Source organism: Dendropsophus ebraccatus, chromosome 7 (genome assembly GCF_027789765.1).
Source record: "Dendropsophus ebraccatus isolate aDenEbr1 chromosome 7, aDenEbr1.pat, whole genome shotgun sequence".
In the NCBI taxonomy this organism is placed as follows: Eukaryota; Metazoa; Chordata; class Amphibia; order Anura; family Hylidae; genus Dendropsophus; species Dendropsophus ebraccatus.
The window spans coordinates 127,818,922-127,833,062 of record NC_091460.1 but is presented as its reverse complement, the minus strand read 5'-3'; the positions used below and the strand labels follow the sequence as shown (position 1 = coordinate 127,833,062).

At 45.8% G+C, this 14,141-nt stretch overlaps 2 protein-coding genes across 2 annotated transcripts in view; one reads left to right on the top strand and one right to left on the bottom strand.

The window, feature by feature from the left end:
* AIMP1 (aminoacyl tRNA synthetase complex interacting multifunctional protein 1) overlaps positions 1–14,141 on the bottom strand; it is a 433,090-nt gene that overhangs the window by 168,161 nt on the left and 250,788 nt on the right. The window lies entirely within an intron of this gene.
* Positions 1–14,141, top strand: part of TBCK (TBC1 domain containing kinase) — a 205,743-nt gene that overhangs the window by 113,375 nt on the left and 78,227 nt on the right. The window contains exon 22 of the mRNA XM_069978417.1: positions 10,800–10,961. Within this exon, the coding sequence (XP_069834518.1) occupies positions 10,800–10,961 (162 nt within the window). The remainder of the gene's footprint in view (positions 1–10,799; positions 10,962–14,141) is intronic.

Below are 14,141 nucleotides of genomic sequence, written 5' to 3'. Positions count from 1 at the left end.
GGGGTTCCCACTGAAAAATTAGCTACATTGTGGTCATTGGTTGGATATTGGGGGTAAGGGGGGTGGCTTATAGAGGGACAGTTTCCATAGACTATAGGAGGAAAATTTGAAACGGAAAATAACAGTCTAGATGTGAGGGGATCTTCTTAAAGGGTTGGTCTTAGGAGGTTTCACTACATTTTGTTGTTAGAAACATGTCAAATGTTGAGGATCCTTGTCTCTTAGAGCCGTATTACATAGCCAGATGACTTGACGTAAGTGAGTGCCAATGTAGCAGAGCCCTTATACTCGATAATCGTGCAGCAAGGGCTGCATGGAGAATGTTAGCAATGTCCGTGCAGCAGTTGCCTGATAGTTGTAAATAATAAACTTATACATATCTCTACGCACTGCCTGATGTCCTGCTAGCTGCGGGGAGCGGGAAGAAGCTAGCAGGACATCAGGGAGCGTAGAGAGGTAAGTATAAGTTTTGTCATTGTTATTACACATAGTGATGCACAGCCGACAGCCGATGATTTTAGGTCAGGAGTCAGGACCAAAAGACACGACCAGCCAATGATCATTGTAATGTAAGTGAAGTCCAACAGCATCCACGGATATTCTTCCAAAACTTTTATTGGTGTCCAAGTCTACATAAATACGACATTTCGACCTCCATTGAGGTCTTTGTCGAGTACTTGATAAAGACCTCAGTGTGGGTCGAAACATCGTATTTATGTAGACTTGGACACCAATAAATGTTTTGGAAGAATATCCGTGGATGCTGCTGGACTTCACTTACGTTATCACGATGCGTCCACCTGGGGATTGTGGGTCTCCCAGCCGGCATCCAGAGAGGACTAAGGACAGAGATTAAAGGGAGGCCATAGAACTGTCCTGCAACCCCAATGTCACAGGACCAATCCCTAAGGCCCCCCCCCCTTCCTCCCCAAACCCAGCAGATGCCCCTGGCGGAGAAAGCGGCCACCTGCAACACAAGTGTGATCAAGAGACTCGTGGGCCAGGGGACCTGCACGTGGTACATGAGGCAATATGGTTTGATTAAATTATATACCAACATCCTTGCGTTGGTTTTTAAATGTAGCCGAGAGTCATTAGTGTCAGCCACAGGTGTGAGGTGCAGCAGCTCCTTTTTCTCTCCATGTCCGTACAGATTTTTGTGTTTCAGCAGCTCAGAACTGGGGGAAGGAGACAGAGATAATACCAAGTATGAAATTGTTAGTCTCACCATGGGCAGCAGCATATTAAAAGTTATGTTTGAATGGAATCCCCCTTTAATGGTATTGGGGGGGGGGAGAGATTTGTCCAGCATAAACCTGGCAAAAGGTGCATATATTGCATAAACATAGCAGTTGCACAATGTTTGATGCCTTTTTGCTTCTGACCTTGGCATGTGAGGAGAGCGGGTAGGGGAACGCAGCATGATGCCAAGGGGTGCGTACCCTCCCACTGCGCCAAATTCATTACAGTGTACATCTATATACAGCTCTGAGTTGGTTTAGGCCGCTGCAGCTTCTATGCTGAAGCCTCAGATACTCTGTATTTATTAAGCAGTACATGCCTCTCAATAAATCCGGTGGGGGTGAGAGAGGGGCCACTTTAGTTAAATTCTCCAATCTTGCTAAATTCCCTAAATTGTCTTTGTTTCCGTTGCTTCTTCATTTGGAGTTGTGCTTGTGTGTTAATTGTACATAACTATCGATACTAAATCACCTTCTGTTTGGTAACGTGAAGTGTCATCTGCTAATTTTGGCTGTCACTCAGATAATTGTAACTTGGCTGCGCACGTCTTTCTACGCAGCTGTCTCAAACTAGCTGGAAATTGTCAATTTTGTTACTGAATTGACAGAGCACCAGAATTGTAATTATCACCTCTATTGATTTAATAATAGATTGCGACATCGGCCTTGTTATTAAATAGGCCGTCAATCTATGTGCTTTACCTCATAGTCATTGAATTATCTTCATTAATCGGAGTTTGATTAATATAGACATTTCTATAGAACAGTGTTAATGAAGTAGGTAGATAGGCAGACGCGCACACACACACACACACACACACACACACCCCCCCCCCCCCCCCCGATCAGTCATAACATTAAAATAAGTGATGAAATTAATAATATTACTTATCTAATTGACAATAAGGCCTGTCAAGAGGAGAGAAATCTTAGGGTGTTTTCAGACTGCGGAATCCGCGCGAAGAACATCCAGCTGATTCCGTAACTCGTCCCCGTATGCTCCCGCTCGCATCTCCACCCATACCATAGACTCCACTCTATGCTAAGGCGGATCCCGCCATCCAATTGACATGTCAATTCTTTGGGCGGACAGCGGAATTTGCCTGGCCATAGAATCGAGTCTATGGCATAGGCGGATGGGCGAGCTGCGGAATCAGCTTGATGTTCTCCACGCGAGGGCGGAAATGAAAGCAGGTGGGGGGTTTGGGGGCTATGGTATCCGTGGAGTGTTTGGAGTGTGTGAACGCATCCTTAGGCAGCAAGTCAACACCAGCTCTTGGTTGGAGTTGATGTGTTATAAAAAATCTGAGCAAATTTCACAGGTCCAAATTTGGGTATTTCCAAATAACGGGTGGGGTGTTTGGTTAATACCAAATGTGGTCCAAAGATGGGCAGCTGCTGAACCAGTGGACAGGGTCATGGGCATCCAAGGCTAATTGATGCGTCACAACTAGAGATGAGTGAACCGGGTTCAGGTTCGAGTCCACCCGAACGATCGGCATTTGATTAGCTGGGGCTGCTGAACTTAGATTAAGCTTTAAGGTTGTCTGGAAAACATGGATACAGCCAATGACTATATCCATGTTTCCACATAGCCTTAGGGCTTTATCCAACTTCAGCAGCCACCGCTAATCAAATGCCGAAAGTTCGGGTTCGGCTGGACTCTAGCATCCTCCAGGTTCGCTCATCTCTAGTCACAACGTATTGCCTATGAGGCTGTATAGCCCGGTCCTATGTGCCCATGTTGACTCTGTCCAATTCTCAAGGGGGGACAGTGCACCTCTGATGGTCCTCATGACTATGAAGCCACTACTGCTTCCAACCACACTTGGCTACCCATTCTAACTTATAGTTTACTGTATAAAGGGGTTATTCCTTAATTAAAACAGATGGGGATAACTTGTAATCATGGGGGTCCCATTGGTAGGACTCCTACTGAGCAACAAGTATAAAGGTAAAATGCCCCCCAGTAAGCAAAGCACTTCAATCAAAGATCGACTGCTCTCTCTATATGTTATACACAAATAGCTGTCAATCACTGATAAGGACCGCCTTCTTGACCACTTTTCCCACAATCAGTGGACGTTTACACAGACAAACGACAAGTTACCCTGAAACTTTGACCTCCAAACAATCTTTATCCTGAAAAGTGGACTTGTTGAAGCAAGGCAGATTTACAATGCAGACCACACGAAGAGGAGAATTTCGTGTTCTATTTAATTTCCCAGAGCACATCCTTGTTTTTAAGATGTGGAAATGGTGAGGAAAGCTGAATTCCCTTCAAGGAATCTTCTACATTAATGATTGAACACAAACATAATGATTGAACTCTTGTCCTTCCTATTTTCTCGCACCGCAAGAAAAATTAATTTCTGTCGTTGTAAGGGCAGCTCCATTGTATACCGACAGTGAACTCTCACCCCTCTGTTCATTTGTGCGCGGCGTAGAAGCAGGGATGTGATGAGCAGCATTAATAAGAGGAGATAAAAGATGCTCTGGCCTTTGAGTCTGGTGAGATGCGGCAGCATGTGTAGCAGGAAGGCGCTGATTGCTCTTGAGGTTACAACAGGGCAGCAAGTGGAAGCTTCGGAATATCAATTGTGAAAATCACGTTATGCTCTTGAGCTTCGAATGAAATGCACTGCCTTGAATTTACACGCATTACATTTCTCTTTTGAAGATCTTAAAAGAGCAAACCTTCTGAATTGTTTTTTATTATTATTGAATTTTTGCCGGATAGGGATTATATTCATCTTTTTTACATGCATGAAAATTTAGAAGTTCTGTCATTCCTAACAAGGAAACTGCTTTGGAGCCCTTGAGAAGGAAGGGTCCGGCACAGGTTAGTCATGCCCTAAAATTTCTGTGGCCTATATGAACCTACTACTACTAGTACTAGTACGGCATTTCCTGGGTCAGTGGTGCTCGAGGGGGTAATATCCAGAAAAATAGTAGAGAAGACTCGGCACTCACCAAGTAGTTTTTCTCATTTATTGTAGTGCAATAAGCATAAGGTACAATAGGACGCGCTTCAGCCAAGCCTGGCCTTCATTGTCGTAAAGCGACTCTGTACCCACAATCTGCCCCCCCCCCCCCCAAACTACTTGTACCTTCGGATACCTGCTTTTAATCCAAGATCTGTCCTGGGGTCCGTTCGGCAGGTGATGCAGTTATTGTTCTAAAAAACAACTTTTAAACTGGCAGCCCTGTGTCAAACGGGAGTATCTGTGCCCTAACTTTGCACCACCTCTCCGTCCCTCCTCCCCTCCTTTCCATCATTAGGAATGCCACTGGAACATTTTCTCCATGCTGAACATTGCACAGATGCTTAACGATCCAGCCCATGTGGCAGGCTGCCACAGGTGGGGAATAGGAGGCAATCTGACTGGAGCATTCCTAATGATAAAGAGGGTGGGGAGGAGGGACGGAGGGGTGGTGCAAAGTTAGGGCACAGATACTCCCGTTTGACACGGGCTGCAAGTTTAAAAGTCGTTTATTAGGACAATGACTGAGTTACCTGTCAAACGGACCGCAGGACACATCTTGGATTAAAAGCAGCTATCCGAAGGTACAAGTGGTTTGGGGGGGGGGGTCAGATTTTGGGTAGAGAGTCGCTTTAAAGCTGATGAAGGCCATGCTAGGCCGAAATGCATCCTTATTGTACCTAATTCTTATTGCACTATAATAATTGAGCAAAACTACTTGGTGAGTGCCGGGTCTACTATTTTTCTGTTAGAACAATTTGTGTGTTTTTTTTTCTTTTGTTGTTTTTCTTTTTTTTTATTATCAAAGGGAACTTAGGGTGGTATTACACGGAACGATTATCGTTCAAAAAATTGTTAAACCGTTCAGATTTGAACGATAATCGTATAATAGTGTAATAGCAGACAACGATTAAACTACCAAAAAGAAATTGTGGGTCGCTTAGTAGAATTTGGACTTATTTTTATCATTGATCATTCGCAAATCGTTCGCGTGTAATAGAACGTCGTTTGGTCGTTCGCAGTAGCGACGAGAGGACAAACATAATAACGATCATAAGTAACGATCATCGTTCCGTGGAATTGGGTGAACAATTTCAACTCTTTTGAGTTTGTTTATTGTTGATCGTCAAAAAATCGCTTCGTGTAATAGTACCCTTACCCTCAGAAAAGAGGAATTTTTTGTCCAGTCTTTTATATAACCAAGTTTTTACAAGTAGTCACAATAAACAATTTTTTCTACCTTTCTGATTGTCATCTTTTCTGTATATATGAACACATGATGAGGCGGACAATCTCAAGGAAATTTTTATACGGCCCGTCATGGGGCACTGCAAGGATGCAAATAAGCACTGTTTAGCGAGATCTGTACTTATTTGCAGTGCCTTTACAGGGCACAACAAATCCAGCACCTGGGCTGCACGAACGATCCTTATATCATTTGTGCAGGCATGAAAATTGATAGCACAGATATGCATATACAGTAACTATGCTGTCAGTTTCCAGATCACAAAAGCAGCAGTGTATACTTACCATCTGCGCTGGATCCTGCTCTCTGTCCGCTGCCACCCCCACCCCCTCCGGCTGTCAATCATTCTGGAAGAGACGACAGCCTGAAAATACAGTAGTGGCTTTTGAGGCCTACAAAGCTTCCTACTTAGCTCATCCTAGTCTGCTATGTCAAAGTGCTCTCAGGCAGCCCGTGCCAGAACTTCCCAGAATGCCTTCTCTATCAAAGTGCAGAGACTCCTCAGTAGGCAGTGTTACCTCTGACTGAACCGCCCCTCATGAGTTATGAGTCTCTTGTACTATACAGATTTCACTAAGCAAACTAATGACCTGGGCTCAAGTGTCTCTGATAATATAGGACGAGTTAATTGATGTTGATGTTGCAACATCCTTATCTAAAGGAAGATAATTCCTGCCTCAACAAGCCTAAAAAATGATCTTAGCAACTTAAAGGGATACTCCAGAGTAAAACTTTTTTCTTCAAATCAGCTGCTGTCCGAAAGCTATATAGATTTGTAATTTACTTCTAAAAATCTTTGTATGTGACAGGAACTGTCCAGGGCAGGGGAGATTTCTATGGGGATTTGCTGCTGCTCTGGACAGTTCCTGTCACAGACAGCGGTGACAGCAGAGAGCACTGTGTCAGACTGGAAAGAATGCTCCACTTCATACAGCAGCTGCTAAGTACTGGAGGACTTGAGATTTTTAAATAGAAGTAATTTATAAATCTGTAAGTTTCAGAAACCAGTTTATTTAAAAACAATTTTTTTCAGTGGAGTACCTCTTTAAAGGGGAACTATCAGAAGGTTAGACGAATCTAACTCCCCCAATTGCGTACGGGGTGCTGAGGAGAAAGGTACGTCTCTTACGTCCCTTCTTGGCGCCTTCCCGTGCTGTTAGTGTTGTAATCCTTAGTACGGAGCACTGCCCTGTCCCTATCATGCAAGCCAGCTCTCAGGATGGGGGCGGAGCAGTGCTCCTAACGGTGCTCCGAACTGAGGACTACACTGCTAACAGCACGGGAACGACGCAGTGGAGGAAGGTAAGAGACATACCTTCCGCCTCTGCACCCCGTGCACGTTAGGGGGCTATCAGCTGGTTAGATTCGTCTAACCGACTGATAGTTCCCCTTTAAGTTACAACATTATGAGAACTACTTACACCATACAAATATTTACTTACTGGCCTGCCGTGGACAGCTGTGAAAGTGACTGAACAAAATCTCTTTCAAGCTATTGTACCTCAAGGTTACCCAAATCGACCAAATACATAGTGCCCTAGGCAGGATCAGGAGCCCTGATATCTACAAGATGTCATGTTATATTGGTTTGCGCTATCCAGAGAATCGGGCTCAGTGTTTAATGGCAGGCAGAGACTTATGCAACCTCCAGAAATTAATAATTCATTCCAACTCTTCATTGACCTTGTACCAGTTACCATTACCCACAACTGCACCTTAGGGGCCTATTCCACGGAGCGATAATCAGCTGAAACGGCCCGATTCGTCCGATTATCGCTCTGTGTAATAAATACAACGATCAGTCGATGACAGCGATCATCGGCTGATCGTTGATATAGGTTTGAACCTATAATTGTTGGGCGCCGGCCGCGCATTGCTACGTGTAATAGTGGTGCATGGCCGGGGGCTGACGATTTACATTACCTATCCAGGCTGCAGGGCTCCTCTTGCTGTCTTCTCCCCAGGTCCCGCGCTCCAGCTTCAGAGCGGCCTGTCTCAGCTGACAGGTCCCAGTGATTGGCTGAGCAGCCTGTCAGCTGAGACAGGCCGCTCTGAAGCTGGAGCGCGGGACCTGGGCAGAAGAAAACCGCAAAAGGAGCCCTTCAGCCTGGATAGGTAATGTATAAAGTTTAAGCAAGGGCTGCAAGGACATTGGTAATGATGTCCATGCAGCCCTTGTTAAACGATAATCGGGCCATGGAATAGGCCCAGTAAACTAGCGCCGATCTAGCAGGCCCATAATCATGGCACTTCAAAGAACACCAAAAGAACTCATCATTACCCTTTATTTTTGTATCCCTTCTTCTTTATCTTCTCCTACTCTCCTCCACACTTTTTCTACTACCTAAGAAGATGTAAATACTATTAAGGTCTGGGCTTTGGTGCTATTTCTGTTAAAAAAAAAAAACAATTCTGAGTTTGCACATTCTTTTATACCTTATTATTAGTTCTTTTTTTTCTGTACTTTTTTGGATTATATACAGTAATTTAAAGAGAAACAAAAAATGTAAAGTTAGAAGACTAAGGGGGAGATTTATCAAACATGGTGTAAAGTGAAACTGGCTCAGTTGCCCCTAGCAACCAATCAGATTCCACCTTTCATTCCTCTCAGACTCTTTGGAAAATGAAAGGTGGAATCTAATTGGTTGCTAGGGGCAACTGAGCCAGTATCACTTTACACCATGTTTGATAAATCTCCCCCTAAAACTCTAAACTCTGTTTTAATAATATGTCACTGGGATGGGACTACAGCCCTTGGTGCAGCTCTTGCCTCTCTTCATGAATATTCGTCAGGCACTCTATAGTGATGAGTGGGCAGAATGACGTTACTGCAGAGCGCTGCCTTCATATACATGAAGAGAGGCAGGTGGACCTGTGCACCAAGTACTGTCCTATTGCCCCCATGACTGCATGAAAACAGTGCTGAGGATGAGGCTAATAAAATACCTTCCTCCTCAGCGTCTACGTCCTTTGAGAACATAATAGCAGGGTACATTCTTCTTACCTGCTGTTAGTTTAAAAGGGGTAGTTCACAAAAAAATATTCTTTCACATCAACTGGTACCAGAAAGTGCCACAGATTTATAAATTACTTCTGTTAAAAAAACTCAAGTCTTCCAGTACTTATCAGCTGCCGAATGTCCTGCAGGAGGTGGTGTATTCTTTCCAGTCTGACACTGTGCTCTCTGCCGCCACCTCTGTCCATGTTAGGAACTCTCCAGAGCAGAGCAAACCCCATAGAAAACCTCTTCTGCTCTCAAGACTGGAAAGAATATGTCTTCCTGCAGGATATACAGCAGCTGATAAGTACTTGAAGTTTGAGATTTTTTTATAGAAGTAAATTACAAATGTCTAGAACTTTCTGGCACCAGTTGATTTGAAATTTTTTTTTTTTGGTGAACTGACTAGAGATGAGCGAACTTCATCCAAGTCCATCCGAACCCGAACGTTCGGCATTTGATTAGCGGTGGCTGCTGAAGTTGGATAAAGCCCTAAGGCTATGTGGAAATCATGGATATAGTCATTGGCTGTATCCATGTTTTCCAGACAACCTTAGAGCTTTATCCAAGTTCAGCAGCCCCCGCTAATCAAATGCCGATCGTTCGGGTTCGGATCGTCTCGAACCCGAACCCGGTTCGCTGATCTGTAGAACTGACCCTTTCTAGCCTCATGATCTTTATCCTGGGACATTGCTTATTTACCTATAGCTACATTTTGGGTCACTGCTGATGAAACTTGGCTTTTACTATAGTCACCATGTGCAAAGTATTATCCCATAATGTCAGGGTTTCAATTAGCCAGAAAAGAGAGAGAGAACTTTTTTTACAGTGACAAATTAAAGGCAGACATCATATGCATGCAATAATCACTTTATAAAGAAGTTCTTTAGTGAATATTTTCATAAATATCATTTGAATTACTACCATTCCACTTTCCGAAATAGGTGGGGTCTCATCTTCATCAGAAATTTGCTACCTCTTTGCAATTGCAAAGTCATACAGAACCGCTATGATATTTTTCTAAGTCATATACAAGACTTTCATATTTGTGTCATTAACCTCTTCCCACCGCTGCACAGTAAATCAACCTCGCTGCAGCCTATGCCTGAGGCTGTGACGACGTTAATTTACAATCGAGGATAACACAGACGCAGAAGGGTCTATCAGTGATAGCTGGGGACCCACCGCAACTCTTAGCACCGGAGCTGCGCCGTGCTGAGAGTTAATCCTATAGATACTGCGATCAGCAGGACTGCAGCATCTATAGGGCTCCAGACAGAGAATTCTCCCTCTATAGACTGAGAATTCTGTTTGGTGTCCACCAGGGCTCTTCGAAGTGATCGCAGAGCCCCAATGGTAGCCTGGCTACGGAGACCGGGGTGGGGAGAGGGAGGAAGGGAAGGCTGGGCGCGCGGCCAAGAGCTCTGCCCCCTCCCCTCTCACCCCTGCCGCTGTCACAAGATTGTGACAGCGGCAGGGGACAGCGGAGAGGGGGCAGACATAGGGACATCAGCTTATGGGATCATTGTGATCCCATAAGCTGATGTCCAAAAACGACCTGGGCATTGATGTATCAATGACCCCAGGTCGTAAAAGGGTTAACAACTATGCTCCTAATGACAACCTAGCCTTCTGCTTCCTACATTTATGGCTCCGTGCACACGGAGCAAAAGTGGCGGAATTCCGCGGTGGAGATGCCGCCAGCCTCTCTGTCATAATGATAGTCTATGGGAGGCTCGCCTACTCTCTCCGCGCTGAAGAATGGCCCGTTCACCCTACGGAATTGGTGCTGAGATTCTGCTCAGAACCCCCACCCCCACCTGCTGTCTCTTTCAATGGGAGGCCCCATGCGCCTCTGCTCTCTGCACCTCTCCGCTCAAAGAATCGACATGTCAATTGTTGGAGAGCGGAGGCGCGCAAGGCCTCCCACTGAAAAGTGATAGCAGGTGGGATGCAGCGCGTAGGTTCCGGGCTGAATCTCTGCGCCGATTCCATAGTTTGAACGGGCCCTTAATCTACCTACAAGGTGTAAAACCTCAGGAACCATCATTCCCACTCTATTACGTAGAGCAGTTCATCTTGATGGACCATACCACGTAAAAATATTCCCAACCTCCCTTGATCCCTTTTGCACATCCATTATGTGCCATCTACTGTTATTCATACTCTGTAATGTAACTATGTATATTGTCTTTTTTTTGCTTTTTTTACTCTGTGTATTTTTCATTTATCCTTGTGGCGTGTAGTATATCACATGCTGTTTGACATTTGTGCATTGCATTTTTACATTTCTTCTTTTATTCTCTTCCTATTCTTTTCTTGTCTTACAGATGTGTTTCCTCTGCACAAGATATTCCATTTGTGGGACACGCTGCTCTTAGGCAATGCTTCTTTTCCTTTCTGTATCGGGGTGGCTATTTTGCAGCAGTTGAGAGTCCGGCTTCTTGCTAATGGATTTAATGAGTGCATTCTCCTGTTTTCAGACTTACCAGGTAAGAGTCAGCTATGTCTCCAGATCGATGAGACTTGAAAAATGTATTGGTCTGTTGTATGTTGTCATTTAAATTCATGGGGTCTGACATAGCAGATATATTTATCACTGTATTTTTCCAAAGATGGGACCTACCTGTCTTCATTTTGAAGGTTTTTTTGGAGTAGGCTTGTAATATAAGCCCTACTCCAAAAATAAGTCCTAGTTATAGTCAGCTGATCAGATCCCTGACACTGGGTGGCTAAGCATCAGCCAATCAGTGCCAGACTTGTTATGCTCCGCCCCAACCTACACAACCCAAGCTGCTGGAAAGGCAGGAATGGTAAGAAGATGCATAGTAGGGACATTGAATTTTGGGGGGGACAGAGGGTTATGGTGGCCAACTACAGAGGTGGGAAGGAGGTATACAGTATAGGGGAAACTTACTGTACAGAGGGGGATGTATACAGTATGGGTGGGCTTACTGCAGAGAGGGGGATGTATTCAGTATGGGAGGGTTTACTGCAGAGAGCGGGGTGTATACAGTATGGGAGGGGCTTATTGCAGAGAGGGGGATTTATACAGTATAGGAGGGTTTACTTCAGCGAGGGGGGTGTATACAGTGTGGGAGGGGCTTACTGCAGAGAGTGGGATGTATAAAGTATGGGAGGGGGATGTATACAGTGTGGGAGGGGCTTACTGCAGAGAGTGGGATGTATAAAGTATGGGAGGGGCTTACTGCAGGGAGGGGGCTGTATACAGTATGGGAGGGGCTTATTGCAGAGAGGGGGATATATACAGTATTGGAGGGGCTTACTGCAGTGAGGGGATGTATACAGTGTGGGAGGGGCTTACTGCTGATAGGTTTACAGTATGGGAGGGGCTTACTGCAGAGAGGAAGATGTATACAGTATTGGAGGAGCTTACTGCAGAGAGAGGGATGTATACAGTATGGGAGGGGCTTACTGCAGAGAGGGGGATGTATACAGTATGGGAGGGGCTTACTGCAGAGAGGGGGGGTGTACAATATGGGAGGGGCTTACTGCAGAGGAGGATGTATACAGTATGGGAGGGGCTTACTGCAGAGGAGAGATGTATACAGTATGGGGGAGGTATACAGTATGGAGGCCTAACTACAGGGGATCTTACATTTTAGGAGCCTAACAACAGTGGACATACAGTATGGAAGCTAACTATTATATAGCTACAGTGTAGGGGCATTCTGTGTGTTTTTGTTTCCAAAAATAAGAACTTACCTGAAAATAAGCCCTGCCTTAATGTTGGAGGAACACAGAAGTGTGTAAAAAGAGAAATGTGTGTTCTTTTTTTTAGGCATATTTGCATATTTGTGTTTATTTTGGTTAAATTAGGGACAGGCAGAATGTTAGGCCCATGTACCACAAACGTACATGGGCCTAGTTAGAACATTGCAGGTTGCTTCATGTACTAGCTTTTTTTTTAAATATTGCTGTACTGTGGAAGATGGAACATATTTACCTGTACCATGTATTCTTATGATCCTGAAAATTAAAGTGTACCTGTCATTATACCTTTCAAAATCTAAATCAACAGTAGATGTGATATAAAGCAAGTTTTCCATATACATTCATTATTTTTGTTGTTATCATGCTGTAAAACAAAGCTAAACTTACCATTAACCCCTTCCCCCAATATGACGTCCAGGGACGTCATGAAAAGCAGTGGCAGAATGCATCATGACGTCCCTGGACGTCATGCTTTCCCTGCCTCCCCCCTCTGTCCCTGGGTGAGATCGGGCAGCGGGAGGAGGCTGTGTCACACAGCATCCTCCTGCTGCCACTGCCCGGAGGGGAGCCGCGCTCCCCCCCGGGCAGTTAACCCCATAAACGCCGCGGTCAATGCGACCGCAGCGTCTATGGGGAGATTCAGTGTCCCCCGCCGATCGGGCGGCGGGGGGAGGCTGCAGAACGCTGCCTCCCCCCACCGCCACTAACAGTGTGTCCCCCGGCCCCCTCCCCTCGTCCTCCGATACCGGCGGATCGCCGCTACTACCTCTTTAGCGGCGATCCGCCGGTACCGGGCATTACCGGTGCCGCCGATAGTTTTCATCTCCCCCCACCGTGAATCCACGGTGGGGGGAGATGAAAAATGTCCCCTCAGACCCCAGATCAGCCCCCCGATCACCCTCCCCCGGCGGCCATCAGATCCAAGATGGCCGCCCCCATCCCTGCTAACAAACGATGTTTGTTCGCAGGGATGGAAATGAATAAGTAATCAAAGCCCCATGCTCTCCGCCACCGGAGGTAGCGGAGAGCATGGGGCAGTGATCGGGGACCCCCCCGTGTGGTCCCGGAGCAGGCGATCGGCGGTATATACTATATACCGCCGATCGCCTGTTCCCAGTGCTGATCAGCACTTTTTATCCCCTGTCACCATAAATCATTGGTGACAGGGGATAAAAAGTGTCACCGTGCCCCCCCCCAAGTCGCCCCCCACCCCCCCAGTCACCCCCGTCCCCCAGTCACCCCCCCTTCCCCACATACGTTACCTGATCCACGGAGCTCCGTCCTCCTCGACGTTCAGGCTGATTCTGAAGTGCGCATGCGCTCCAGAATCAGTTAGCTCTGAAAATTTAAAGTGACAGAGACCAATTTGGTCTCTGTCACTGAACTATGATTACTGTGATAGAAAATATCACAGTAATCATAGTAATACAGTGAAAATTAATGTATAAAGTACAAAAAGTGACAAACATACAAAAAAATAAAACACACACTTTTTATTATAGTAATAATTGCAGTTTACTCCCAGATTACCCCTAGCCCCCCCAAATTACCCGTAACCACCGCAGGTTGCCCATATCCGCCCCAGATTGCCCGTATCCACCCCAAATTGCCCGTAATCACCGCACGTTGCCTATAACCACCGCACGTTGCCCATAACCACCGCACGCTGCCCATAACCACCGCACGTTGCCACTAACCACCGCACGTTGCCACTAACCACCGCACGTTGCCACTAACCACCGCACGTTGCCTATAACCACCGGACATTGCCTATAAACACCGCATGTTGCCTATAACCACCGCACGTTGCCCATAACCACCGCACGTTGCCACTAACCACCGCACGTTGCCACTAACCACCGCACGTTGCCCATAACCACCGCACGCTGCCCATAACCACCGCACGCTGCCCATAACCACCGCACGTTGCCACTAAC